Here is a 27,332-nt window from a genome sequence, read left to right on the forward strand (position 1 = left end):
AGAAATACACATGTGTGTCCCTGGAAACCAGTGGAAGAAGCAAGTCTATTTTTTCTTCCCATTACAATACTAATGTAGCCATTTCACTCTAAAATTTTAAATATTCTCCTCTAAAGATTTTCAAAAACTAAAGTCTCCCTCCCTAAGTTCTTCAAAATATCAAGTGAAGGGTGGAAGGTACCTACCTAATAGAGCAAGAAAAAAGCCAAACTCGAGGGACACAAGAAAACATGTTTTCGTTAAGGTGATGTACGGGATGAATGCCTCCATTATAGGAGTCATTGTAGATATATAAAAAAAAATGCACTCCCACAGCTAACTGTAATGGCAAGACCCTTCTCTTTCAGAGCATCTGTCCATTTACTGACTCCAGGTTTGGTCCATGAATTTGACCTACCGACTCCCGCGCTCACCACTGGAGTCCAGCCTCAGCCTCTTGGAGAAGGCCGGCCTATCGCGCGCTTAGAGCTCATTGGCTCGGAGAGACGCCACTCAGGCGGGAAAAACCCGCCTCCCGCATTCCGATGGCCCAAGGGCCGATCCGTAGACAACGATAGGAAGACCTAATTGGCCTATGCACTCGTCAGTCAAACGCTTTGGTAGCGCAGCTCAAAGGGACCTGCCAGGATTAAAACATCCCGCCTCCAGTTCTCCTATTGGCTGGCCCGACCCATCGCGGCCCCTTCACTGTCGTTCCCCAAAGTCCAGCAGCGGCCCATTCATTTCGTACAATAACGAGTCCAATTGGAGCGGGTCCAGAAACTCATACGGTTAGTCAAGACTCTCTGCCACTTACCCAGGATCTACAGTGATCACTCACACTAGGGCCTGCGCGGTTCCTCTGTGGTAAAGCTGCACCACAAGCCACCGCTACCGCCGCCTTCTGCGCAACGCCAACCGCCCGCCAAAACGGATCTTTCCCTGCGCCTGCGCATCCAATCCTGGGACCAGATCTTTTCTCCGCCCAAAACGCCTGCGCAAAGCAGGACGCAGCTCCCGCCACTACGCAGGCGCCTTAGGTTCTCCACCCTCTCCCGCCCGCCATTTCACGTGTTCCAGGCCGCCAGCGGAACTCCTTAGTGCGCAGGCGTAAACTTGCCATTTTTCACTACACATGCGCTCTGTGGGTGTCGGCTGGAAAAGTGATAGAGAACTATTTTCTTAACGTATCGTGTTTTGCCAAGTGAGGTTGTAATGTTCGAACGCTGGGAAGTTATGCAAGGCATTTAAAGACATGGTTACATTCAAGTATAAACTGGTTAGCTAGTCAAAAAAAAGAAATAGCTCTCGGAGCGTCAATGACTCCGGAGGGCGGAGACTACGTTGAACGCCCCAGCAGATGCCGTCTCTTAGCAGGGCGTATCCACAGCCAAGACTGGGCGGGAACAATTTCAAATCCCCAATCAGAGTAAGACCAGGGCGGAGTCTACCAATGCCGAAAGCGAGGAGGCGGGATAAAAAGGCAAGCAGAAGGTAGGCTGGCGGATACGTTCGTTGGCTTACTCCTTTCTGCCTGTTGACGCGGCCGAGGAAGCATCGCTGAAGGCTCCCATTTCCCTGCCGTCATGTCTAAGTCGGAGGTGAGTTGTGAACGATCTACAACTTATTTTTCTTCCATACGTAATGGACAGAAAGACGTGCCACACATTTTCGTTGCTGGCAACCATGCTTTCGGTGTTTGGTCGGTCGCTGCCGAGGCCTACACAAAGTGCAGGTCGCCATTTTGTCCTCGTAGTCGCCATGAGGCTGCCGTCCGCTAACCACTAGTTTTCAAGCTCGGCCCCTAGCGGCAAAATTCATAGATAGACGATCTTGAGGGTTGTGCCTCTTTTTATTTTCTTTCTTGGCTTTGTATAATAAACGTCTGTCAAGGGGTCAGTAAGTTTTAATGGCGATTGACCAGTCCGGCCAGTGTCTTTTGTTGCGCGTGCGTGTAGAATAGGGACGCATGCGCTGCTTGCGAGCTCCCCCCCGCCCCAACAGCACCTCCTGGCTCATAGAGAAGCACGTGGTCTTGTGCAGTAATAAAGAACAATAAGAAAAGTGCGGCCTATGTTGATGCGTTGAATTGATTTATTAACTCAAGTTCCAGCCCCTTCAATAACTGGGCTCCTTTCCTCCACTTTAGTCACCCAAAGAGCCGGAACAGCTGCGAAAGCTCTTCATTGGAGGGCTGAGCTTCGAAACAACCGACGAGAGTCTGAGGAGCCATTTTGAGCAATGGGGAACACTCACTGACTGTGTGGTAAGATTTAGAAGGAACAAAAGGCGGGGCTGGTTTAATTTTATTGGTTTAGATATTATTGCTACATTTCTTAGCCAGAAGCTTTGTGAAAGTAATTAATAGTATAGTAGAAAATGGACCTTTGCTTGGGCGCATTGTATATGAAGTTTTATGCTGGCCATTTCAGAGTAGGAATGGCCTCAGGTTCTGAGATCAGGCAATATGTTGATTGAATTAACTCTAAACAGGTAATGAGAGATCCAAACACGAAGCGATCCAGGGGTTTTGGGTTCGTCACATATGCCACTGTGGAAGAAGTGGATGCCGCTATGAATGCAAGGCCACACAAGGTGGATGGAAGAGTTGTGGAACCTAAGAGAGCTGTTTCAAGAGAAGTGAGTGGGTTTTTGTTAGTTGAGTTCTCTTTATCTGTAGACTGCATAATCTCAAGGAGATTCCCACTCTAGAGTGCTGCCTTTATTAAAGGCGTGGCCCACCACAGCTGCCAATCATTGGAAATGTGCTGCTACTAATGACTGAGTCATTTTTTCATCTTAGGATTCTCAGAGACCAGGTGCCCACTTAACTGTGAAAAAGATCTTTGTTGGTGGTATTAAAGAGGACACTGAAGAACATCACTTGCGAGATTATTTTGAGCAGTATGGAAAAATTGAAGTGATTGAAATCATGACGGACAGAGGCAGTGGAAAAAAGAGAGGGTTTGCTTTTGTCACCTTTGATGACCATGACTCTGTGGACAAGATTGTTAGTAAGTGGTTTTTGTTTTGTATTTTTGTTTCTTGTTTTCAAAACTGGGTTTCTCTGTAGCTTTGGAGCCTTTTCCTGGAACACAGGCAGGCTTCAAACACAGATCCCTCTGCCTCTTACCTCCCAGTTGCTGGGATTAAATGTTTCACCACCACCCAGCTGGATTATATTTTGTTGATGACTGAAAATCAGTATATTTTAAGCTCTAAAGTTGATTTCTTTTTTTAAAGTTCAGAAATACCATACTGTGAATGGCCATAACTGTGAAGTGCGGAAAGCCCTGTCAAAGCAAGAGATGGCTAGTGCTTCATCCAGCCAGAGAGGTATATCTATCGCTTAGTTAGAATCTATGGAGGGTAGTTTGAGTTGTTGCTGCCAAGTTGGTCTAATGTAATGATCCAAACCTCTCTTAAGGTCGAAGTGGTTCCGGAAACTTTGGCGGTGGTCGTGGAGGTGGTTTTGGCGGCAATGACAATTTTGGTCGAGGGGGAAACTTCAGTGGTCGTGGTATGTATATTTTGGAATTCTGGGTAACTGCTAGCTTTTGTTTCCACCAAAATGTAGTTCTAATTGTATAGAAGTTAGTATTTGCATCATTCATATACCTAAAGCCTACTTTAAAGCTTTTTGGTTTTTTTACAGGTGGCTTCGGTGGTAGCCGTGGTGGTGGTGGATATGGTGGCAGTGGGGATGGCTATAACGGATTTGGTAATGATGGTAAGTTTCTTAAGTAGTCTGTAAGTAAATTTCCTGGCAACTTTAGACTAGGCTAGTAGAGACTAAACCTAGTGCATGACAAAGTTAAACCAGCCCCATAATACGCATGCTGTGAGCAGGCCATTGGTCATTACACTTGCATAGATTTTTTTTTTTTTTATTAAATACTTTTGTCTTATTGAGAAGGCTTGTATTCTTGTAGGTGGTTATGGAGGAGGCGGCCCTGGTTACTCTGGAGGAAGCAGAGGCTATGGAAGTGGTGGACAGGGTTATGGAAACCAGGGCAGTGGCTATGGCGGGAGTGGCAGCTATGACAGCTATAACAACGGAGGAGGCGGAGGCGGCTTTGGCGGTGGTAGTGGTAGGTATCCAGTGATGCAAGTACTTGGTGTGATAGCTAGATTAGCCTTAGTTGGACTTTAAAGCTCTTAAAGCATTGTGGGTACACTGCATGGTACATTGAAGCAGGCTTACTGTGCTACCTCCTCCTGGCTTTAAGCTGGGGCCGCCTCCCCCAAAGTAAGTAGGTGGATGAGTGGTTAGTGATATCATCAATTAAAGACAGATTAATGGTGTAGTTGAATTTAGTATCTAAATTCCATTGATACTTCAGGTATTCAGTTGATATTTATATATGTATATCCAAGAAATCTGCATTGGCAATGATTACATGAAGGCCTTGAGTCTAAAGTACTTCTAAGTACCACTCACAAAGGAAAACTCTTGCTTGCTGTTAGTTGGGTTGGTTTCTTTAAATGTTGGATTATTAACTGAATGCCTTACTCAGAATAAACTATGGATTTAGAGCTAGCAGATTTTGCAAGAAGGAAAGTATAATCTCTCATTCAGAACCATAAATAGAACTGACTCAGTTCTCAGGTCATAAAGGACTTCTTTCCATTTCTAGGAAGCAATTTCGGAGGTGGTGGAAGCTACAATGATTTTGGCAATTATAACAATCAGTCTTCAAATTTTGGACCAATGAAGGGAGGAAATTTTGGAGGCAGAAGCTCTGGCCCTTATGGTGGTGGAGGCCAATACTTTGCTAAACCACGAAACCAAGGTATAGAATACATGTGGCAAAAGGCTAAAAATTTGAGTTCCTCCTTCCTGTAACCAGAAAGATCTTGGAAACATTATTTAGGTCGTCCTCGATTAAAATGTGCAATGTTTCAGCAGATTGTTGAGTTTGTCTCTATTGAACAGAGTATTAAAACATTGTTTTGATATTTTCAGGTGGCTATGGTGGTTCCAGCAGCAGCAGCAGCTATGGCAGTGGCAGGAGGTTCTAATTACAGCCAGGTAAGTGCCTGTTTTGGGTGTGTTGACTTAATTTTATAATTAAACCCAGTAACCCTAATGTAGCTGACCAGTGCAACATAGTTAACATTATAATTGCAGTAAAATGGTGGATGTTAATATATACAGTTCAGCAAAATTTGTGGGAAACAACTTGCTCTATTGGATTGTAGCCTTGAGTATTAATGTGTGTTAGATTAACAACTTTATTCCATATTGTTCAACAGGAAACAAAGCTTAGCAGGAGAGGAGAGCCAGAGAAGTGACAGGGAAGCTACAGGTTACAACAGATTTGTGAACTCAGCCAAGCACAGTGGTGGCAGGGCCTAGCTGCTACAAAGAAGACATGTGTTAGACAATACTCATGTATATGGGCAAAAAACTCCAGGACTGTATTTGTGACTAATTGTATAACAGGTTATTTTAGTTTCTGTTCTGTGGAAAGTGTAAAGCATTCCAACAAAGGGTTTTACTGTAGACCTTTTTTCACCCATGCTGTTGATTGCTAAATGTAATAGTCTGATCATGACGCTGAATAAATGTGTCTTTTTTTTTTTTTTTTTTTTCTTTCTTTTTTTTTTTTTCTTTTTTTTTTTTTTTTTTTTTTTTAATGTGCTGTGTAAAGTTAGTCTACTCTGAAGCCATCTTGGTAAACTTCCCCAACAGTGTGAAGTTAGAATTTCAGGGTGGTGCCAAGTTTCCATTTGGGATTTATTTATATAATTGCTTGGGTGGAGAAGCCATTGTCTTCAAAAACCTTGGTGTAGTTAAACTGCCAGTTATTGTTGTGACTTTAATGAGTTTCACCATTAAAAGGGTCATCCAAGCAAAGTTTCAATTTGGTTATAAAATGGTTGTTGGCACACCCTATGCAATATCAATTGAATAATGGTATCAGATAAAATAACAGATGGGAATGAAGCTTGTGTATCATCCATTATCATGTGTAATCAATAAACGATTTAATTCTCTTGAATGGAATGACAACTGTATGGATTTGGGACTGGCAGAGATTTGGACTTTCCCTACCCAATACCCCTGGTAAATGTTGCTTGTTTGTTATCACAGTGCAAGTTCAAAGCTCTGCCAGAGTAGAAACCAGTCACTGGTTAATGCCACCAATAAGTCCACAAGTTAGAAGTGTTGGGCACCTTAAAACTGATAATAGTAAGGATAATAGTAATTGCCATGAGAGCAGGCTATAGTGAAGGAAAACTGCAGTTTAACTGGGTCATGGGTGGGTGTTCCTAAAGGTTTCTAGAAGTGATTGAGTCATTTTAAACTGTAAATTAGAAGTGTGCTTGACAATATTTCTGTATAATTTTGTATTAACAGCAGTTTTCCTTCACACTGTTATCCTGAAGTGTTCTCTATTTGTATAGAACATTAATTCAAAACAGTTACTATCCAATAATTGTTATTTGTGCATAGATTCCTTTGAGCTTCCCATTTGGTGCCCTTTAAAGTACCATTGTACCTGGTAGCATAGATGATTTGTTTGCCATAGGATTTGTATATTTCATCTCATGGTATATTTATTGCTTGGAAGTTTTGGGGAGGGGGGAGGGGATGAAGGGGTGGGGGTGGGGAGCATGGATGGTAGTTCCATGATATTGGCTGAGTTTGCAATAGCAGGTGGAACCTTAACTATTGAGGGAGTTTGCAGATACCTCAGGAATCGGGACAATGCCTTTAAAGATCCAGGAGATGTTCAGCTACTAGGAACTGCTAGCAAGTATAGCGCGAATGGCTTCGAGCTCAGAAACTCTACAGCTGAGAGTAGACACTTGTGGTATGTGGAGTACAGATAAGCCAGGGGCAGGCCACGGCACCTCCATGAAAGCTAGGAGGGAGTGAAGTTTCAGTGATCATCGCAAGGAAGGAGGCAGACAAGAGTAAGGCACACACCTGACTCTTAGGACTAGCAGGCAGAACCAGAAGGAAAGGTTTTATTGCTATGCTGGTAGGTAAGAACAGATTTTACTTCATCCATATAGTGTAAAGTCCAATTTTCTGTTGGATTTTTCTTTATATATATTGAGCCAAAACTAGTCCAGTTAAGCTGCACTTGGTTTTTCTGGAGATGAATTATTTTAATTAATGCCCATATTGTTCCTTACTTGAAGGAAGTGAACAACACATTCCTTTGTGAAGAATGCATTTGGCCCTTCCTTTGACCCATTTTCTTAAAGTAGTGGCTCAAAGTAACTATATTAGACACCTTTCCCCAAAAAGATGGTGGGAGGATGGGTGGATCATTATAACGGGAGGGGGTGGGGTAGCTTTAAGATGGGAATTGGCCTCACAAAAGACTAGTTCTAAAGGTTGCTTACTTTTCTAGGGAGGAATCTGCTTTTCAAGGCTTAACCACTGCTGTAAGATTTTGAAAATCCTTCACAAGTTCTTGGCTAAAAAGGTAAGTTTTTAAATGGTTTGTGACTTTCTGCCCAGATACTAAAAGCAAACTTCTCAATTAAAAAAAGATACCATGGCAGAATGTCAACAGGGGGAGGGGTTGATAATGGAATCCAGTTTAATACTACGTGGCTTTCTCCTTTGCAGGAATGTCCATATGGGAGCAGCCTTTATTCTGGGCCACTGTACTTCATTCTCACTGCCATGCAGTTGGGTTCTAACTATGCTGTGAAAATCATTCAGTTTTGTGAATGGCTTAGTTTGTTTTTTTAAATAAACTGCAATTTTTTAACTTGGTTCTGTTGTCTCCTTGTATAATCTAATTAGCAAGTGACTTGGTCAAATTGAGGTTGGGAAATGTGGATGTCAGTGAATTAGCTGTAACTGAGATTTATGGCTTTGACTTTTCTTAGGAAGTGGGTTACACATGTTCTAGACATGACCACATTGGGTGCTGTACACTATAAATCCCAATTTAGGAATACTGAGGCAGCAGCTTGTGTCCAGCCCTGATCTTTGCCTCTGGAACACTGCTGTATTTTCAGTGAAAGAAGACAAGGTAGATCTTGAGTAGGGTTTGGTATATAGTATCACAGCACTTGTGAGGTCTGAGAATTATGAGCTCAAAGTAATTGACTGATGCACAAGTATAAGCCCAGCTTGTTAACATAGCATCCTGCCTATATATGGTTAGCCTTATAATGGGTAATTTCAAGGGAATACCTGACTCCAAAGGCTTTTGCATGAACATGATATATATATTCAGTCACACAAAACAAAAACTTAGGGGTGGGCTGGGTATGGTGGTGGTACACTTAATCTCAGCACTTCATGAGTTAGCCAACCTGGTCTACATAGTGAGACCCTGTCTCAAATGACAGTTTATCCAAAAGAGTAGAAATTATAGTGCCCCTGCTCTCCCCCCCCCCCCCCAATTTGATAGCATTTGTCTTGACCAGGGAGGGAGTAGGGTTGTAGCCTCATCACTTGCCTAGCTTTTTTGGAGCTCAGTGCACAATGTAAAAGTTGTACAGGAGTGCACACTTGAATGTGCAATATCTAACCTCATTTCAGTCAAGAACAGTCCCTTGGTCTTCAAAAATCTTCTGGCCTATCAGACCCAGGGTGGGAAGTAAGCAAGAGAAAACTAAAGGGGTTTGTGTGAGCTCTAAAGGCTTTACATGGAGGATGACATGAACCCTCTTTGACAGCTCATGTAATTTATGAATTGGCCATCAAGGACAGGTTCCTCAAAGCCATGGTTCCTGACTGGGGTGTGAAGGTGGGTAGACTGGCACATTGGTCATGTACTTAAAATGAGCTCAGGACTTGCCTTCACCAAGTGGTGATTCCTGAGATCTCCATCACACTCAAGAAGGAAGACACAAGGGAAAGCTTATTTCCACACAGCTCTTTATGGACCAAAGCTTAGACAGAAGGTGGAGATTTAGGGGCCTGGGAAGCCAGCATTCACCAGGACTCCAGGCAAACCTTATTGAACATACCTTGGAACATCCAAATGCTAAGGTTGCATCTTCCCTCTTGGTCTGGAGAACGCAATGCCTTATGGGTCCTGGGGTTGGGAAGTACCTTTATCAGAAGGGAATGAGGGGAGCCCTAGCACCATCGTCAGTCTCCTCTAAGCCAACTCAATCTGTGGCCTCCATCTTGGTCCCACGGGGTACCAGAAAGATGGCCCCATCAGCAGCCTGTTGCAGTACATATTCCTCCGGTGAATAACTGTTGCCAGATTCATCCCGAAGATGCTGGAAAATGTCATGGTACAGCTCTGCCAGTTGTTGGCGCATGACCTCCAGAGTACGGTCGGCTTCCCCTCGGGCTCTGAGGAGCCGCTCTCTTTCACTACCCAGCCTCTCCAGTTCTCGCTCCAGCTGCACAATGGTTTCCAGTTTTCTCTTGCGACAATTCTGGGCTGCCACCTTGTTCTTGCCCCGCCGTCGGATGTCCCGAACTAGAGCCAGCTGGCTCTCTGTTAGCGGGTACTGCGCCAACAGCTCATTAAAGTCGTCTACAGGCAAGTTGACGATCTTGTCCGTAGGAAAAGGAATCTTCATGGCCAGGGCCCGCCGCTCATCCCGACTCCCTGCTTCTCCCCTGACAGCAGGCTTAGCACGCACAGGGCCAGAAGATGACTCTAAGACCAAGGGTGTCTCAGTGGGCGGCAAAGTAAAATTGGGGTGGGCCAGGGAGTTGGGCATATGGGAGTAAGGGTACTCCACCGGGTACATGTCCACATACTCGCTCCTCCGCCTGCCAGCCTCTGCACCCTCTAGCTCAAGAGATTCTGCATCACTGTAGTTGAGAGATAATCCTGAGTCGGATTCTGGGTCTTCTTGGGGCTTGGGTGGCCCCACTGGTAGCCCAATGTCCAGGAGAGCTAAAGGGTCAGGGAGGGGCTCATTGAGCAGGCCTGAAAGGGTGAGTGGCTTTGACACTGGTATAGCCATGTTGCCATAGGAGTATGGAAGATCTGGTACATGGGGAGTGGATGCTGCTGGCAGCTCATAAGGTGGTAGGGGCAGGGAGAAGCCTGGATCTGGGTGAACTGAACAGGGGCAGTATGTTGGAGGTGGCAGTGGTCCAGCATATGGGGTAGGTACTTGGGGCTCAAAGGATGGCTCACTTGGAACATTTAGACCCTGCAAAGAAAGACAAAAAAGGTTAGAAGATAGACTATGATGGGTGATAGTGGCACACACCTTTAAATCTCAGCATTTAGGAGGCAGAGGCAGACCAATCTCCCAAAAGTTCCAGGATAGCCTTGTCTACAAAGCAAGTTCCAGGACAGCAAGAACTACACAGATAAACCATATCTTGAAAAACAAAAACAAACATGGAGAAGAAATAGGTGCAAAATGGAAGAAAGATGATCCCATGTGATAGAACATGGATTAATATAAATGGGTTACTTTAAGTTATAAGAGCTAGTTAGGAATAAATCAAAACTATAGGCCATAATGTCATAATTTCATAATTTAAAAAAAGAAGGAAAATAAAAAATACAGTGGAAGGTTCTTGCATAGTGATAATGGCATTGTTTCAAGAAGAAAGCAGCTTGCTGGCATGGTGGCATAAGCTTATCATACCAGTATTTGAGATGTAGAAACAGGAGGGTCAAGAGTTTAAGGTCAGTCTTGGCCACATAGCAAGTACAAAGCCATCGTGGGCTGTGTGAGACCCTGTTTCAAAAAAAAAAAAAAAAAAAGGTGGGGGCTGGACTGGAGAGTTGGCTCAGCAGTTAAGGGCAGAAGCTGCTCTTGCAGAGGACCCAGGTTCAATTCCCAGTACCCACATGGCAGCTCACACCTCTCTGTATCTAGGGTATCTAAAACCTTCACACAGACATACATGCAAGCAAAACAGGAATGTACATGAGATTTAAAAATAAAATCAAGAGGCCCTTAATCCAAGTACTCAAGGGACAGGTGTATCTCTCTGAGTTCAAGACCATCCTGGTATACACAGCAAACTCCGGGGCTACCTAGTGAGTCCCTGTCTGGGAAAAAGAAAGAAGCTGAGCATGGTGGTACACACCATTCATCTCCGCACTGGAGAGGCAGAAGCAGTCAAATCTCTGGGTTTAAGGCCGGCCTGATCTACAGAGTGAGTTCCAGGACAGCCAGAGTACACTGGGAAACCCTGTCTTGAGAAACAAAAAAGGAAAAGTAGAGAGGAGGAGGAAGAAGAGCAGTCTGGGTAGGAATAAAAGTCACTGTGGCAAGATAACTTCACACTGAAATGGGTACAGAGTCTCCTCCTAAGAAGAAACTCTTACTGGGCTAAATAGTTCCTGTTCCTTTACTTTCTTTAGAAAGGCAAGGCCATTCATACCCAAGATGGACCCCCCCCAGAATCCTTTTCCTGTTATGATTAGCTAGGGTCAAAGGGTCAAGTCCAAGGCCTCGCCATTCCCTGGGTGCCCAGCAGAGGGAGCTGGTGCGTGGGAGGAGGGTCTAGGGCAGAACCTGAGGACACCAGGCCTGTGGTCTGGGCAGGCACAGAGGCCAGGTTGGGGGTTAGCCCTCTGTCCAGGTGCAGTGAGGAGAAGAACACATGTTACAAACAAGGCCCCCAACTTACGTAGGAGAGCTATCCTGCTCAAGCTCAGCTGAGGACAAAGACATCATTGTTAGACCAACAGATACCCCTTTGTCCAACATTCAGGAGGAGAGGACCCCGGCATAGTCTGTCTCCCCTTTCTGAGGCCCTTTAACTAAGGCTCTGCTACCTGGAGGAAAGGAGCTTGTTGCTAAGGGTGAGGTGTGGTAATGAGGGAAGATGGGCAGTCCTGGAAAAGAGGTAGATCAGATGAGAAGAAAATAGAGAGGGGCAGAGAAGAGGGTAATAGAAATGTGAGCAGAGCAGCTGAGCAGGAGCCCACATCCTCCTTCCCTTCCCCCTCTCCCCTGTGTTCCTCATTGCCCTCCCCCCTTCGGTCTCTGGCAAGGCCAGAGCCCCTACCCATACCGCAGTGCCTATCCCATACTCACCTGCAGCTCAGTAATGGACATGATCTCTTGCCAAGTCAATTCCATCTCACCCAGCTCCCCAACAGGCAGCTGTGACAACCTGTCCCTGTTCTGCTGAGGAGGACACGGGGGCATCCTACTGTGCCAGCTTCTGGCCCTGGTTCCTCCAAAGCTCAAAGGGCTCCAGCAACCTGTGTGGACAAAAGAAAGGGTTAGAGCTGCTTCTGCCAGTTTGAAAATTTGCCCTGTCCCTATGCAGAATCCCCAGAAGTAAGGAGCAATGTCAGTGGTTCACTCAAGCCAGGATCATCAACATTCTTTTCTGTGGCATACTCTCTACCTCACCTGCTCTGGCCATAGTCAGTCCTCTGGGCACACAGTAGGTATCTTTACTTTTTCTCAGACAAGATGTCTTCTCTTAACTCCCTAAAAATGGCATTCCTGTCCAGAGGCAAAATCCAGTCTTCTGAGGTTTTGTGATTTAGGTTTTGTTTTCCATTCTGGGAGGAATCATCAAGAGTCACCCATGCCTTCCTCTCAGGTCCTCAGTTTTGTTGTTTGAAGCAGGATCTTATTATGTAGCCCTGGCTGTCCTGGAACTTGCTCTGTAGATTAGGCTGGCCTCTGACTCACAGAGACCGGCCTGCCTCTGCCTCCTGAGTGCTGGCATTAGAGGTGTGTGTGCGCGCCACCACGCCTAGCATTTCAGCTCTTTCCTTTCTTCCCAAGATGTGAGTGAGTGAGCGAGCGAGTGAGTGAGTGAGTGAGTGAGTGAGCGAGCGAGTGAGCGAGTGAGTGAGTGAGTGCTTGGGGATCCCCAAGCAGTGTGTTATGGGAAATGCAGGCAAACAGCCCCTCCCTTTGTCTTAGATAGGACCCAGGCCTGCTGGTGATAGCAGCCCAGCACTCTACTCCCATCCTTACTCTTGGCTTCTCTGCCTGAGCCCGATAAGAGGCATATCAGCTGCAGGCAGCAGAGGCAGAGGAGGAATGGGCTCCAGGAGACACTGGACCTCTACCCTGTATCCCAACCAGAACATTTGGCCATGCCCGACCCCACATGACCATGGCTCCTTTCTCTTCCAAGGTCAACACACAGCAAAGACTTAGCAAGTGAGTAAAAAATTGTGCTGGAATTCACAAAGACCTTGTAAGGGGTAGAAGGCAAACACTGAAGCCCAAGCTGATAGGTGGCAGATTGGAACCTTGCTGCATTCTAGGCACCTTTGGTTCCCTAGGTGTGGGTTGCCCAAAACCCACACCTCTAAAGGCAGTCTACACTAGTAAGTTCCCAAAATGTCTCACACTTTTCTTTTCTGGGAAATACCTCTTTGGGCCCTCAAGTACCCCCAATCCTTCAGCCCCTCTTCCTTTAATCTGGACTACAGCTTCAGTTCTGCCACAAAGCAGCAGTGGGGTAGTTGGGCAAGCCATCTCACTGATCCCAGTCAGTTTTACCAGTTGTAAAGCCAGGGGGCTAGACAACTTGAACTGGAAGAATTCCTTGCTGCTTTGGACAGTTCTCTGCAAACTCTTACCCTTGCTTTTATTATCTCCTCTTGGTTCCTACCTCCACATTCCCCGATACCCATCTCTATCTGAATCTGTTCTCTTTGTGTCCAACAATAGATTCCATGTAGAATTAGCAAAGTTCTCCTGATCTCTCAAGGACAGATACAGCATTACATGTACATGCATGCACATTTACAGTAAATATCATACAAATAAAGGAAACCTTACAGAAGAACAGAGGATGGGACTGCATGACCTCAAATTGTATTGTATGACTTCACATCACCCAACATAAGAATAGCCCATCCCTGCCATTCATTATGGAATCCCCTCTTCTATCTACCACAAAATGTATTACCACTACCAAGTGTCCTTTTTCACAGCTGATCTACCTGAGGCTCTGCCTCCACCCTCTTGCTATAATGCCATCCCCAGAAATGGGAGTTGGTATAAGCACAGGCCTTTGACCAATGGGTAGAATGGGTGTGGTGTTTATGTCTGTCCAGGATGCCATTTCAACACCGGAACTCCACCCTCCCCACCCAGGTTCTGGCGGAAATTGCCCAAAGGCAGAGTGAATGGAGAAGGACTTTGGGGGTGGGCAGGGACTATGACTATTGCCTCATAGTTCTTCACACACTCTACCTCTCTTTGTCTCTCCTGCCTTCCTGAGTATGAATCTGAGGTACAAGACAAAGATCTTGCCCTAGAAGGCAAGGTTCTCTACTCTTCAAGATGCTTGACCTTGGAAAAATTGCATCATAGTCTTCAATTAAATGAAGTCAGGACTAGAGAACTTTACTGCTATAAGAAGGAACAGACTGCATCTAGTCAGAGCCACAAATCTTATGTGCACCACATTCACCTGGGGTATATGGAAAACATTCCTAAAGGCCATTCAGGCCTGCTGAACTGAATTCATGTACAGGTACCTAAGAACAAGCATTTCAACAAATGTCCTAGACATTTTCCATACATGGGCCAATTTTGCCTCAAGAAACATAGCTAGATAAATTTGCAAGAAAAAACACAAAGTTAGAAAAGGGACAACAAATGTTCTATAGTCTTCACTTAACTGCAAACCCTTGACCCTAAGCAAGGCTAGACTCCAGGTGGTACCTAGCTATCCGTCCTTTACCATAAAGACCTAGAGGTGGATCTTTTCCCTCTTCTTAGGATTAAAAAAAGAAAAAAGAAAGGGTAGAGGAACAGGAAGAGGCTAGAGGCTGAGCAGTGGTTCATAAAGGAAACCACTGGACCATCGCTTGCATCAGGCATAGGCCCTTTGGGTCTTGGGAGCCTGCCTTTCGGAGCAAGCAAACTTGCAACCAGTAGGAATCAGACATGATCAAATAGAACACCAAAGAGGGTACTGAAAAAAAGAATTGGGGGAAGGGGAACATAGGCTAAGCTTCCAGGGGCCCTTGTATTTAGCAAAAGCAGCTCTTGTTTTTACACAGTAGCCCTCATCTTCAGGTCATACAATCACTGAATCCACTGGGTTGGTTGTTCTCTTTAGTTCTCAGCACTGTGGATCAGATATAATTTGAGCCAAACACAGAAACTAACCTCCATTCTTCCATCCTTCTTTCCCCTTTCATCCTGGTGGTCCTACCTACTTTCCTCTTTCTTCCCCTTTCTCTCTTCCTCCCTCTCCTCTACTATCCCTCCCTCCTGGTTTCCCTCCAGACAAATCCAAAACCTTGAATATGCCAGGTCAGCACTCTACCACTAAGCTACATCCCTAGAATTCTCCAATGATCTTCTAATGATCCCTAGGACTTCACAGAAATATGAAGCTTTCTAATTAAGGATACGGGATAATTTGGAAAGGAAGACATTTTACCTTCCACTGCTAGTCCAGAACTTTTAACTTCTTTGATAGGGAGCTTGCCTCAGTGTGCTTTATAGAGGCTTACTAGGTTCCTCCACCTCTCCTGGTGCCAACACAAACAATGGAAGGATTGAGGAGATATGAGTAAAATTTGGTGTGTAGATTAGCAGGTAAGCAACCTAGTTACAAAGATCAAGGAGAACTTCCCAAAAGGGAGAGGCACACAGAGGTGAAATAGAGAAATAGACTGAAGGGGGAAGAAAAAAAGTATTTAAGCCAGGAAAGCTTAGTCCCCTGGGAGCATACATGACTCAGATGATGCTTGGGAACAAATTCGGCTCTCCTGTGACTTTATCCCTAGAACCCAAACTCTGGCTCTTTGAAAGCAATGAGTTGAGGCTGTAGCCCAGCCGATCTGGTGGCTCCCGCTCTCTCGAACAGCATCTCAACCTCCAGCTACAAGCAGCCAAGAGTTCCCACAGATGCACCTACACTGACTGGGGTTGGATGCCCTCCTGTTTGCAGATCCAGCTTAGCTCCACTGCCCCAGGACTGGAGAGGAAGAGAAGCAGCCGGCAAGAACTCAACTCCTCTCAGTCAACCACCCCACCTTTGCTGTAGCAAGGCTTCTCAGAAATTCTGATATCCAATATCTATCTATAGTTCCTAAGCTTCCCCCAAATCTAATGGCTGGAGTGGAGAAGGGGACATGGCACCGTATTACTGGAGCTTACTAGCTACCTCAGACAACAGGCCAATGGAAGGGTTCCTTCTGGTTACTCCCCTGTTCCTCCAAGGCACCTGGAGAAAGCACTGTGAGCTCCCCATCCACCACCTCCCACCACAAGAATCCCAGAACAGCCAGGAAGCCACCCAAAGTTATCTCCAAAGTATCTCCAAGTATTATTACTCCAAAGTTATCAATTTCCTACACCAGGGCCAGTCTAAGAAGATGTCTTCGAAACATCCAGGCAGAAAGTTAGGTATTCCTCCCTGTATCTCCTCCACCTGCCCAGCTTGCCCTCCTGAGATGCCACTGAGGGCCCCTCCCCCCAGCCCCTACTCGCTTTTCAGGCACCTGTGGTGGATTCCAAGCCTTGAGAGGAGAGAGATGAGGCTGCGGGTCTTGTCCCTGGGAGGCTAGGTCAGAGCTGACACCTCCGGTACAGCGCTGAGCGCTGCCTCTGAGCGCCGCCAAGGGCCGAGCCCCGCCCCCGGGCCATAGCTGGGCAAGGAGCACTGGTTGGCCTCGGTAGCTGGTGCACCGGTGGTCTCTCTGAAGCCCTCGGCCGGAGTTAGCAGTGCTTCCTCCAACCCTTCCCTTTCCCCGTGGCCCTCCTCTCCTCCTGCCCCTTCTGGCCAAGAGAGGAAATTTGAGCCCTGTGTGGTTTCTGCCTGCACCCCGCCCCCGCCTCTCTAGGGCCACAGGGGCACCCGGGGCTCACAGGTTCCTGGCCCTCTCCAGTGAATCCAGGACTGTTCACTCCCTGCCGGGCTGACTGATACTCCACTCAAAAGTGACCCCTAAACTTACACACAGTCATCAGCCTCCTCTTTTTCCCTGGTGATGGCTCTTAGGGACAGATAGGGAAACTGAGTCATAGCAAAGCAGGGGGCAGCAGACAGGACCAGGTGTCTGAGTTCAATTTGCTTCCGGCCTCAGCCTCCTCTTCTAGAAAGCCAGGATTCTAAGAGAATTAATCCTGGGCTGGGGGTGGGGTGGGATTCTGGCTGCTTAGAGGCATCTTCTAACGTGTAGCCTCTCTCTCCACCTCCCACTCCCCAGCCTCAGATGCTCTAGGACAGGCTTCTTCTTTTTGATCATGTTTATTTATTTATTACCAATTGTATGAGGGGTGTGGGGTAGTGTCCTTAGGTGTCTAAGGCTGTCCTGGCAGGTGATTTTTAGTCTCCCTAAAGGGATCCTTCTTTCTTCCGGTCCAAGACACATGTGTGCATCAGCTTCATCTCTAAGTACACAGCAGCTCTATATGAGGCTAGTGTGTCTTCCCAGAAGTCTCTCATCCTTCTGCCTCCAAGTCACAGGTAAAGTAGTTCTTTCTAGAAGGGAAGTCTGCCTTCCAGTGTTAGTAGTTTTCAGTTGTTTTGTGATAGGGTCTTTGGAGATGGGATAGCCAAAGCCAACTCAAAACTGGCTTTGTGACCAAGAATTTGAACTCCTAATGGTTCTGCCTTCACCTCCAAAATGCTGGAATTATAGACATGTTCACTGTGCCCACTTTAGCAACTTTCAGCTCAAAGGAACACATCTCTTTGATCTAATGTCAGTTCTGATTGATGCAGCTTATGGTTTTGCTCTATTATTTTCCTTGCTGATATTCAAGTTAATTTGGAAACAGTTACAGACCAGAAGCAAGCTGGGTGTTTGGCAAAAGATCTATAACCCCAGTACTCAGAAGGTGGAAGAAACAAGATCAGTAGTTCAAGACCATCCTTGGCTACATAGTGAGTTCGAGGCCAGCATAAGATGCATGGGACCCTGTCTTGGAAAAAAAATAAAATAGGCAGGAAGCCAAAGAGTGTTACCTCAAGGCAGAGTTGTCATTCTTCCAGTTCTTCCAATAGCATTGTCCTCGCTATTAGAATAATGGGAATATTCAGTCCTGGAGCATGAACCGAAGCTGCTGGGAGCCCTCCAACCTTCCCTTCACAAATACCTCTTCTTTGGCCACTCCAGTTCTCCTCAGTATCCTCCACAATCTGGCAACACAGTCAAGCAAGTAATGATGGAGTGTTGTTACCACAAGGAGCCTCCCATCAAGCTAGCATGTCTGAGATTGCTCATGCCCAGCTAGACTCAAGGCTGAGTGCTCTGCATTCCATCCTGATCGAAGGCACTCATGCCTTTAGTTCATGGTTTATGTGGGACAGTAGGCAATCCAATGACTTTATTTCATGCTGGATGTGGGCTCAGGGCCTGGTATGGAACCGAATCTAGGTCACATACATACATGTGCATACTTATTCGGGTCCTCATAGGAGATCAGAGGTAGCAACAGTCAAACGTGCAGTTGATTATATAGTGATATTAGGTCACAGATAGTCTGTGAACACAGTGTAGTAGCATTTCAGATACCTCAATAGACAACAAAGACCTTAGCCTTCCTTCATTCAAATATATTTATTTTCTATGCCAGAAACACACATATGACTAAGACAGTCCATGTTCTCACACACAGTCAGATCTATAGCCAGTGGACATGATGATACATGCCTAAAAACCCAGCACTTGGGAGGCATGAGCATGTGGACAGAGATTTCCAGGCCAACCTGTACTATATAGTGAGTTTCCAGATCAGCATGTAATGAAAGACTATTTAAAAAAGAAAATACTGGTTGTAGTGGCATATGCTTATAAACCCAGCTTTCATGGTGCAAAGGCAAAAATAAATATAAATAAATAAGTAATAAAAAAATATCAACTCCAAGTTCCAGACCAGTCTGATCTATACAATAAGTCCAAGCCAGCCAGGGCTATGTAGCAAGACCCTGTCTCAAAAACAAAAAGTATATATGAACCATTATGGAATGGAATAAATAAATTCTATCTGGTGGAATTTAGGAACGGCTTTCCAATGGCTCTGGGCCGTGGAGAAAGGAGAAAAAAGTATTCTGGCAAAGATATGGGTACAGTGAGGCATGAATATGATACTTTGGACTTTCTGGAGTAGGCTTAAGGTGACAAGTAGATGATGATAAGCCTAAAGATCCCCAGGGCCTGGGGATGTCACCAAGTGGTAAGCATTTTCCTAAGTCCTAGGATCTTGGATAAGGAGACCTGTGAAATTTGACAGTGGCTGAAGGGCAAAGCATTCTGAGAATCAAACTTGGGGGGGGGGGAGATATTCTGTCCTGCAAACAGCAGGGACTTCTAGAAATATCTGAACTCCTTTACATGCTATTTGTTGGGATGTGGTCAGGTATGATGAGCTAAGTAAGCAGTCAGCCTTCACTGAGGCACGAGCCCCTACTCCACCTCACCCCCTCTCAAGACCTGTCCTGGGGTTTCTGGGCTGCATCCTGTCTCCATGTCATCTCTGGAAGAAGGAGATTTCCTTTAGCCCTCTCATGTCCACAGTCACTGTCCTCCTATACCAAGTCTCTTTTGTTTGACTTACAATCTGCAGGGTGTTAGGGGAGTGCCACCTGAGTGGATTGCATAGACTTGTCCAAGTGATGATGACTAAGAGTTTCCTGTCTTGCTGGGCAGTGGTGGTGTATGATTTTAATCCCAGCACTCAAGAGGCAGACAGAGGCAGGCAGATCTCTGTGAGTTAGAGGCCAGCCTGGTCTGATCTACAGAGTGAGTTCCAGATCAGCCAACAAAACAAAACAAAAACAAAAAACAACAACAACAGAAGATTTTTCTTTCAGTCTCCAAAATTCTTCTATTTCAACGGAATACAGAAAACTGTATATACTTTACTATATTAACAGTTTCCACCTTTGCTGTTCAACCACCCCTAAATGGTTAATCTGTCACCCCTGGCCAACCCACCCCCTTTACGTATGTGCACACCACCATCAGCACCAGGTCAAGCCACAGCAATGTTGCCAAACACCCCACTGGGTTATGCAACCAGCTTCCCGAGAAGGGTGAGCTGGGCGGGGTGGGTAGAGGTGGAACCAGGGGAGGGCCATGGGTCCCACAGGGAACTGGCTGCCTCACCCGGCTTGCCTACTGGTGTGACCGCAGTGGCCCCAGAGGGCGGGGATAGGACTGGCCTTTTATCAGTGCCAGGCAGCATTGCACCCGCCACCCCCTGGCTTCCTCTCTCAACAGACGGAAAGGGGAGGCAGCCACAGGGGGCCAGGGGAAGGGCTGGGTGTTATCCTAAACAGCAGAGCTGGGCGGTTACCCCGGATGGGGGAGGTGGTGAAGGATGCCTGAGACCAGGGAATACTGAAACTCCCTAGCTGAAGTCGGGAGTGGGGGTAGTTATAAACTGAGGCTAGAAAGTGGAGTATGATCTCCGGAGTCATCACTCATTTTCCTTGTGTTCCAGTTTGAATGAGCATAGGATTTTTCCCATCTCTTACAGGAGGTTCCTTTCCTCAGATAAGAATTCTCAGAGAACTGACTGTGAAGGTGGAAGGGATACTACAATCTGAGGCTACAACAGCTGGAGGCGGCCCAGGGACTTGAGCGATCCTCAGTTTCCCTGGACTCTGGCTTTTTGCTGGCAGAGCCTGAAGTTAGAATATCCCAGGGGGGAAAAATAGCAAAAATAACCCTTGGAGGGGAGGGCCTGAAGAGATGGCTCAGCGGTTAAGAACACTAACTGATCTTTCAGGTGACCAGGGGTTCAATTCTCAGCACTCATACAGTAGTAGCTCATAACTCTAACTCCAGTTGCAGGACCTCAGACACCATCACACAAACAAACACGTAGGCAAAACACTAATGCACACAAAATGAAAATAAGTAAATCTTTAAAAAAGAAAATAGCCTTGGAGCATACTTCTACCTAAACCTAGAAGAAATAGGTATCCTCATACAATGAGGATCAGATTTTCTTTTCCTTCCTTTTTGTTTTCTTTTTCCTTTATTATTATTATTTTTTTTTCTAGGAGCTGGAGAGATAGCTCGGTGGTCAAAACTGTCCTTCCAGAGGACCAGAGTTCAATTCCTAGCAACCACATTTAAAAAAAAATTTTTTTTTGGCTGTCCTGGAACTCACTCTATAGACCAGATATACCAGGCTGATCTCGAACTCAAGAGATTCATCTGCCTCTACCTCTGGAGTGCTGGGGTTAAAGGCACACCGACATGCTGAGCGCTTTTTTTTTTTTTTTTTTTTTTTTTTTTTTTTGACACAAGCGTCTCATTCTGGAGCTTTAACCTGGGGCTCACTATGTAGCCCAGGCTGGCACTGAACTCCCTCCCAGCTCTGCTCCTACCTCAGCTTCCTGAGTGCTAGGATTGCAGCTTCAGTTACCACACCCAGTTTAGGATCACATCTTGATTTTTTTTTTTCTTTTGAATTTTGCTTTTCTCCTAGGATCTTGAATCTAACTACCTATGTTTCAGCCCTGGCATTTATTACTGACTGTGTGGCCCAGGCAACACAACCTTTCTGAGCCTTACTTCTGTACCTGAAAAAATGAAGTTAATATTATTAAAATCTACTTTAGTAGGGTGACTATTAAGTGAGTTAGGGCTCTTGCCTACTTTGTGTAAAGCCAAGGGTTTGATCCACAGTACTTACAAATAGAATAAATCATTCATTTCTACATTCTGATTACAGATGCAATGTGACAAAATGACCTCGTGCTGTCTTTCTTAAATTAATTGATAAAAAATAAACAAAATAGTTCATTAGTATTAGGAAACGAATGCTTAGTTACTAGGAAGCCAGAGCCTTTGGGGCTTCAGGAATTTAGAACACTCCATCTGGAGGCCACACTGGTGAAGAACTGTTTGGGACAGCTGAAGCTAGGACAGCCTGATTCTAGGAGGAACACAGATACAGTGTTGGCGGCTAGACTTCCAGGAACTTGCCTCAGGCCATGGCTCACCCATACCAACACTGTTGGGAGGGGCTCATGCTAGCCACAGAGTAGGCGCAGGGCCAGTCTTATGGACGTCAGTCACCTTTCAGGAACCCCAGAATCCCTACCCTACCCCACTGTTGTAATCCTCTGCCTTGGGTGGAACTGCCTAGAAGTGCCCCACCCTCAGGAAAGATGGCTGGATGCCAAGCTATTACTTACTCCTTTCAGAAGCATCCAGCATCCCAGCCTGCTATCTTTGCCCCTACAGCTTCTCTAACCCAGAATGCCCTCCTTGGCTTTGAGCCTCAGCTTAACTCCCAGCAGTGAGAATCCAGGCAAAGTACTTAACTTCCCTGAGTTTCAGTTTCTCCTTGTTAAATGAGGAGCTCTGAGCTTCTTGTCACAGGATGTGTGGGATCAGATGAGGCAGTGTACATTATTACTGGAAAGTCTAGTGTTGGTCCCCCTGATCTGCTCTCCAAAGCCCATGTCAAGTCAAGTTCCAGTTCCACAACACATTTTCTGGCTACTTTACCTTGGGTATATATATATTTATTTGTCTTTTTGAAAGTTCAAGGTCTGCTTAGACTACATATATAAGGCTAGCCTGGACAGATCTTGTCTCAAAATAAAAAATGAAGAGGGCTTGAGAGTAATTCAGAGGCAATGTACTTGCCTGTCATTCTTGAGGCCCTCAGTTCAATCCCTTGTTCTGCCATACATACAATATGCATGCGCGCGTGTGCACATGTTCACACACACACACACATTTTGTTTGGGATTTTTTTTAAATGTGCATCAGTATTTTGTCTGTATATATGTCTGTACAAGGGTGTCAGATCTTGGGTTAGACAGTTGTGAGCTGCCATATGGGTGCTGGGATTGAACCTGGGTCCTTTGGAAGAGCAGCCAGTATTCCCAACCACTGAGTCATTTCTCCAGTCCTGTGTCGTATCGTTGTTCCCCCATCCCCTCCCCTCTTTGGATGATTATCCTGGCTGTCCTGGAACTTGCTCTGTAGACCAGGCTGCCCTTGAACTCGGATCTGCCTGCCTCTGCTTACAGAATGCAAGAGCAGTAGTCACACTTAACTGCTGAGTGATCTCTCCAGCCCCCATAAACTTTCCTTTAAACAGAGGTTGGGAGGCCAGTAAGATGGTTCAGCAGGTTAAGGCACCCAAGGAATCTTCCTTTTTTGTGGTCTTGAGTTTCACCATAACCCTGTGTTGAAGAGACAACAACTGTACCTAAGAGAAAATGTCAAAAGTCCTCAGGTCTGAAAGATGCTACCTTGGGGCTAGTGAGGTGGCTCAGTCTATTAAGCAAATTGCTGCCAGCAAATTGTCTCTCTCGCCTTCACACACTCACCATGGCACTGGAGTGGTCATATGAAACAATACACACACACACACACACACACACACACACACACACACACACACGTAAATAATTTTTTTAGAAGAAAGATGCTAACTATCCCACCTTTCCAAAGTCAGCTGTCCTCACCAGTTGTCTTGCAGAAGGTGTGCACCCGATCCAGGTGAACTGTGTAGCCCAGCATTGTGAATTGCTTTTCTGAGTCTCCAGTTTGAGTCAAGGAAAAAAAATCTCTCACTATGGAGCCCAAGAAATAGACCCCTTCCACCCTCCAGCTGGATAGAAACACACTGATTTGTAGTTGGATTTTACTTTGGGTGGCCAGCTTCCAAATAATGACATAGAGACTTATTATTAATTATGAAAGCTCAGCTTTAGTTTAGGCTTGTCCCACTAGCTTTTATAAATTAAATAAACCCATATATTTTTTTAATTGATCTACATTCTACCCTGTGGCTTTTACCTCTTTCCCATTCTGTCCCACTCATTTCAAGTTTCCATGGTGTCTTTTTGCTCACCTAGATTCATCTCCTACTTCTCTCTCTGCCCTGTAGTCCTGATTATACCTCTTGCCTAGCTATTGGCTGCTAAGTTCTTTATTAAGCCAATCACAGCAATAGATTTTCACAATGGACAAATATCCAACACTGATTTGTTTTTCTGTATAAAGGACTAAGATTTGGGTTGAATGCTTAGAAATTCAATTTTAGTCCAATTTGGATCAATTAACTCATCTTGGAAGAATTCACTTATGCTGACCTAGCATAAAAGAGCGTGATATAAGATACATGGTTGATTTACTGCATAAAACTCAGTATCCTAGACATTCTATTGTCTAATTATAATAGCTGGCTACTTCAGAAGGCAATTATGATAATTAGAAGGTTGCTTGGTGAACAAGTAGAAACTTTACCAATTTTGTTTTTAAAACCACCTTTTCAGTCACTTTTCTTTGTAAACAATATTTGGGAAATTGGGTGTCGTTCTTTCCAAACTGTCCTGCTGGTAGGGGGTGCTGTCATGGGGATCCTACCAAGTTGTAGAAATCCTGGCTGTAGTCTGCAAGGCTGCCTTGTTCAAGCTGTTTTGAATGTTGGATCAACTGGAACACTGCTTCGGGTGGTCTTGCTTGATCAAAACATGTTAGTCTGGAAGGAATACACAGCTTTTTATTTTCTGTGGAAACAAAAATAGAAATCCTTTTCCCCAGTAACCTGTCCTTAGACTTAAATTTTGAAGCCAAGGCATTCTTAAAATATATAAATTGGATTAGTCCAGCATTTCTTTTAACAGTTGTTGCTATTTTCTCATCTCCCTTCTCTGAAGGGAGTATATCACAATTATATCCCCTATGAGGTTTTTGTTTTTTTGTTTTTTTTTATGACAATGTAGCAGTTTATAGCAGAGTTCTTCAATTTCCTTTATTAAAGTTTCCTCCTCTAACCCTGACTCAGAAGATGTTAACCTTTTTGTATCATTCTGTTTTCTTAGGTTTTCGAGATAGGGTTTCTCTGTGTAGCTTTGGAGCTTGTCCTGGAACTATCTCTTATACACCAGACTGGTCTCAAATGAATAGATACCACCTGCCTCTGCTTCTACCTTTGCCTCCCCAGTGCTGGGATAAAAGGCATGCACTGCACCCTGCTTTAAACAAACAAAAAAATAGTTTTTCATTTTCATGAGTAGTAGACCTGCATCTGTTACTTTAGTAAAGATATTATTTATTGGGCGCTGGAGAGATGGCTCAGCAGTTATGAGCACTGACTGCTCTTCCAAAGGTTCTGAGTTCAATTCCCAGCAACGATATGGTGGCTCACAACCATCTATAATGAGGTTTGGTGCCCTCTTCTGGCCTGCAGGCAGAATGCTGTATAAACAATAAATAAATATAGATAGATAAATCTAAAAAAAAAAAAAAGAGAGAGAGAGAGAGAGAGAGAAGATATCATTTATTCATGTTGTCCAAGCAGAGAACCTTTCCCCACAAAACATTGATGGAAAAATAGATCATGGTGGGGTAGATTCTTTGAAGACTGTGACTCCCCTTTCTACGAAAACAAGACACAATTCAGTTGATTGGTTTTCAGCTCTAGTCAAATTTAATGTAATTGCTTCTTTTTATATCCCTTCGGCCATGTTATTGTAATTGACTGTGTTAGAGCTTGGTTGCATTTAGGCCCCAGCGATTTCGCTTTAAGTGACTAGGCTGCTGTAGATACTTTGAATGCTTTCCTAGAACTACATTAGATCTCTTGCCATTTTCACAAATGGCTGACCTAATCTAGCACCATTTGCCTTTTTCAGCTTCATCCAGGGTGCACTGTCCTCTGGGGACATTTTCTGTCTATACTGTTTTTATTGTATATTTTCTGACGGTATTGTTCTGCTATAAGCAGAAGAACTATGGTCTTTCTGTCTTCCACATCTCTTGCAATCCGTTTTGCATATGAGTGTCATATTTACCATCTTAAAAATTGCTGCTATGCAATCCCAGCTATTTGGGAGGGTAGCAGGAAAACTGAAAATTAGAAACTTGTCTGGGCAATATATCAAAATCCCATATCAAAATAATAATAATAGCCTCTGTAAAATAGGAGAAAATGCTTGCAGTTCATATGTCAGGCAAAGATTTAGCATCCAGAAATCTAGAATATATAAATATCTCCTATAAATTGCTGGGTTTGGTGGTGCATACTTACAACCCTAGCACTTGAGAGATAGAGACATGTAGATCTCTATGCATTCAAGGCCAGTCCAATATAGAGCAAATTCAGATTGGCCAGAGCTACAAAGTGAGATCCTGTTTCAAAACAAACTAAAAAAAAAAGGTTAGGCTGGGCGGTAGTGGCACATGCCTTTAGTCTCAGCATTCGTGTGGCAGAGGCAGGCGGATCTCTGTTGAGTTTGTGAGTTTGAGGCCAGCCTGGTATACAGAGCTAGTTCCAGGACAGGCTCCAAAACAATACAGAGAAACCCTGTCTTGAAAAAAAAGAAAGAAAGAAAAAGAGAAAAAGAAGAGTATTATGTGTGCTCTGAATTGTCTCTCCAAGACCCCTTTCACTCCCAATTATTAACACAAACTAACCTAAAAATGGGCTAAGGACTTATACAGACATTTCTTCTGGAAGATATTCAAATAGACAACAAGAACACAGAAAAGATGCTAAAGTGTTAGTCATTCGGGAAATGCAAATCAAACCACAATGAGACACCATTTCATCGCCATGAAATGGCTGTACAAAATGCAAAAGCAAACAAACAAACAACAAAAATTCAGAGACTAAGTGTTGGTGAAGATGTGGAGAAATCAGGAAACTTTATTTAATTTCTCTTACGGGATGTAAAATGACCAACTTTGAACTTCCAATATTGTACTTCCAGCTCTTGGAAAACTGAAACAGAAGGATCTCCCCTGCTACTTCTCCTCTCTCCCTCCCTCTCCTCTTCCCTCTCCCTCTCCTCTCCCCCTCCCTCTTCTCTTCCTCACACTCCCCCCCCTCCCTCTCTTCCTCTCTCTCTTAAGGAATCAAACTGGGTATCACACATGTTAGACATGGATTCTATCAACTGAACTATACTCCCTGCTAAGAACGTCACTAGTTCAAAAGCCAACCTGTGCTACAGAGTCAGTTCAAGGCCATCGAAGGCTACTCTATAAACAAACAAATATTGGTGCTGGAGAACAGCCTAGTGGTTAAGAGTGCTTACAGCTCTTGCAGAGGACCTGAGTTAAGTTCTTAGCACCCACATGGTTGCTTACAACTGTTGGTAATTCCATTTCCAGAGGATCCAATGTCCCCTTCTGACCTCTGTGGACTCCTGTATGCACATGGTACACAGTCATACATACACTAAGGCACACACACACACACATATAAATAAGTATTTCAAAAAGTAAATAAATAGTTCAGGAAGTAGGAAAATAGTCTGACAGATCTTCAAAGGTGAATACAAAGTTACTACCCTGAAGTACATACCCAAATTTATTGAAATCATGTTCTCACAAAATTTTAAATCTGGGAATCAAGCCCAGGAGCCTACACATGCCAAATAAATACTCCACCACTGAGCTGTTTCCCAAGCACAAACAAATACTTGTGACATGAATGTTCACAGTGGCACTATTCTCAACTGTTAAAGGTACAATAACATGCTGGGCAGTGGTGGTGCACTCCTTTAA

At 44.7% G+C, this 27,332-nt stretch overlaps 3 protein-coding genes across 8 annotated transcripts in view; 1 reads left to right on the forward strand and 2 right to left on the reverse strand.

Moving 5' to 3' along the window:
- Cbx5 (chromobox 5) overlaps positions 1 to 1,017 on the reverse strand; it is a 34,645-nt gene extending 33,628 nt beyond the window's left edge. The window contains exon 1 of the mRNA XM_051190079.1: positions 797 to 1,017. The gene's annotated coding sequence lies outside the window, so the exon portion shown is untranslated. The remainder of the gene's footprint in view (positions 1 to 796) is intronic.
- A 395-nt stretch (positions 1,018 to 1,412) lies between these two features.
- Positions 1,413 to 7,720, forward strand: Hnrnpa1 (heterogeneous nuclear ribonucleoprotein A1). Of its 3 annotated transcripts, XR_007834851.1 has the most exons (12): positions 1,413 to 1,580; positions 2,129 to 2,245; positions 2,473 to 2,619; positions 2,783 to 2,993; positions 3,223 to 3,315; positions 3,407 to 3,499; positions 3,635 to 3,709; positions 3,912 to 4,070; positions 4,617 to 4,772; positions 4,946 to 5,011; positions 7,350 to 7,424; positions 7,571 to 7,720. XR_007834851.1 is itself a non-coding variant. In XM_051190055.1 (11 exons), exons 1-10 carry the CDS (start codon positions 1,566 to 1,568, stop codon positions 4,999 to 5,001), a joined length of 1,122 nt encoding a protein of 373 aa, XP_051046012.1. In that variant the 5' UTR covers positions 1,413 to 1,565; the 3' UTR covers positions 5,002 to 5,011; positions 5,236 to 5,984. The 3 variants fall into 3 exon arrangements, 2 of the variants coding, with proteins under 2 accessions (XP_051046012.1, XP_051046013.1); XM_051190055.1 differs by lacking the exons at positions 7,350 to 7,424; positions 7,571 to 7,720 and adding an exon at positions 5,236 to 5,984; XM_051190056.1 differs by lacking the exons at positions 3,912 to 4,070; positions 7,350 to 7,424; positions 7,571 to 7,720 and adding an exon at positions 5,236 to 5,984.
- Positions 7,721 to 8,819: 1,099 nt separating this feature from the next.
- On the reverse strand, positions 8,820 to 17,830 carry Nfe2 (nuclear factor, erythroid 2). 4 transcript variants are annotated; one of them, XM_051190051.1, is made up of 4 exons: positions 16,338 to 16,624; positions 12,259 to 12,413; positions 11,935 to 12,104; positions 8,820 to 10,083 (listed from the first exon to the last, which is right to left on the reverse strand). In XM_051190051.1, the coding sequence occupies exons 2-4, from the start codon at positions 12,269 to 12,271 to the stop codon at positions 9,073 to 9,075; spliced, it is 1,194 nt and encodes a 397-aa protein (XP_051046008.1). In that variant the 5' UTR covers positions 12,272 to 12,413; positions 16,338 to 16,624; the 3' UTR covers positions 8,820 to 9,072. The 4 variants fall into 4 exon arrangements, with proteins under 4 accessions (XP_051046008.1, XP_051046010.1, XP_051046009.1 ...); XM_051190053.1 differs by lacking the exons at positions 12,259 to 12,413; positions 16,338 to 16,624 and adding an exon at positions 17,807 to 17,830; XM_051190052.1 differs by lacking the exon at positions 12,259 to 12,413 and having other exon boundaries at positions 16,338 to 16,623.
- Between the last annotated feature and the right edge of the window lie 9,502 nt (positions 17,831 to 27,332).

The sequence above is a fragment of the Phodopus roborovskii genome, unplaced genomic scaffold, assembly GCF_943737965.1.
Source record: "Phodopus roborovskii unplaced genomic scaffold, PHOROB, whole genome shotgun sequence".
NCBI lineage: Eukaryota > Metazoa > Chordata > Mammalia > Rodentia > Cricetidae > Phodopus > Phodopus roborovskii.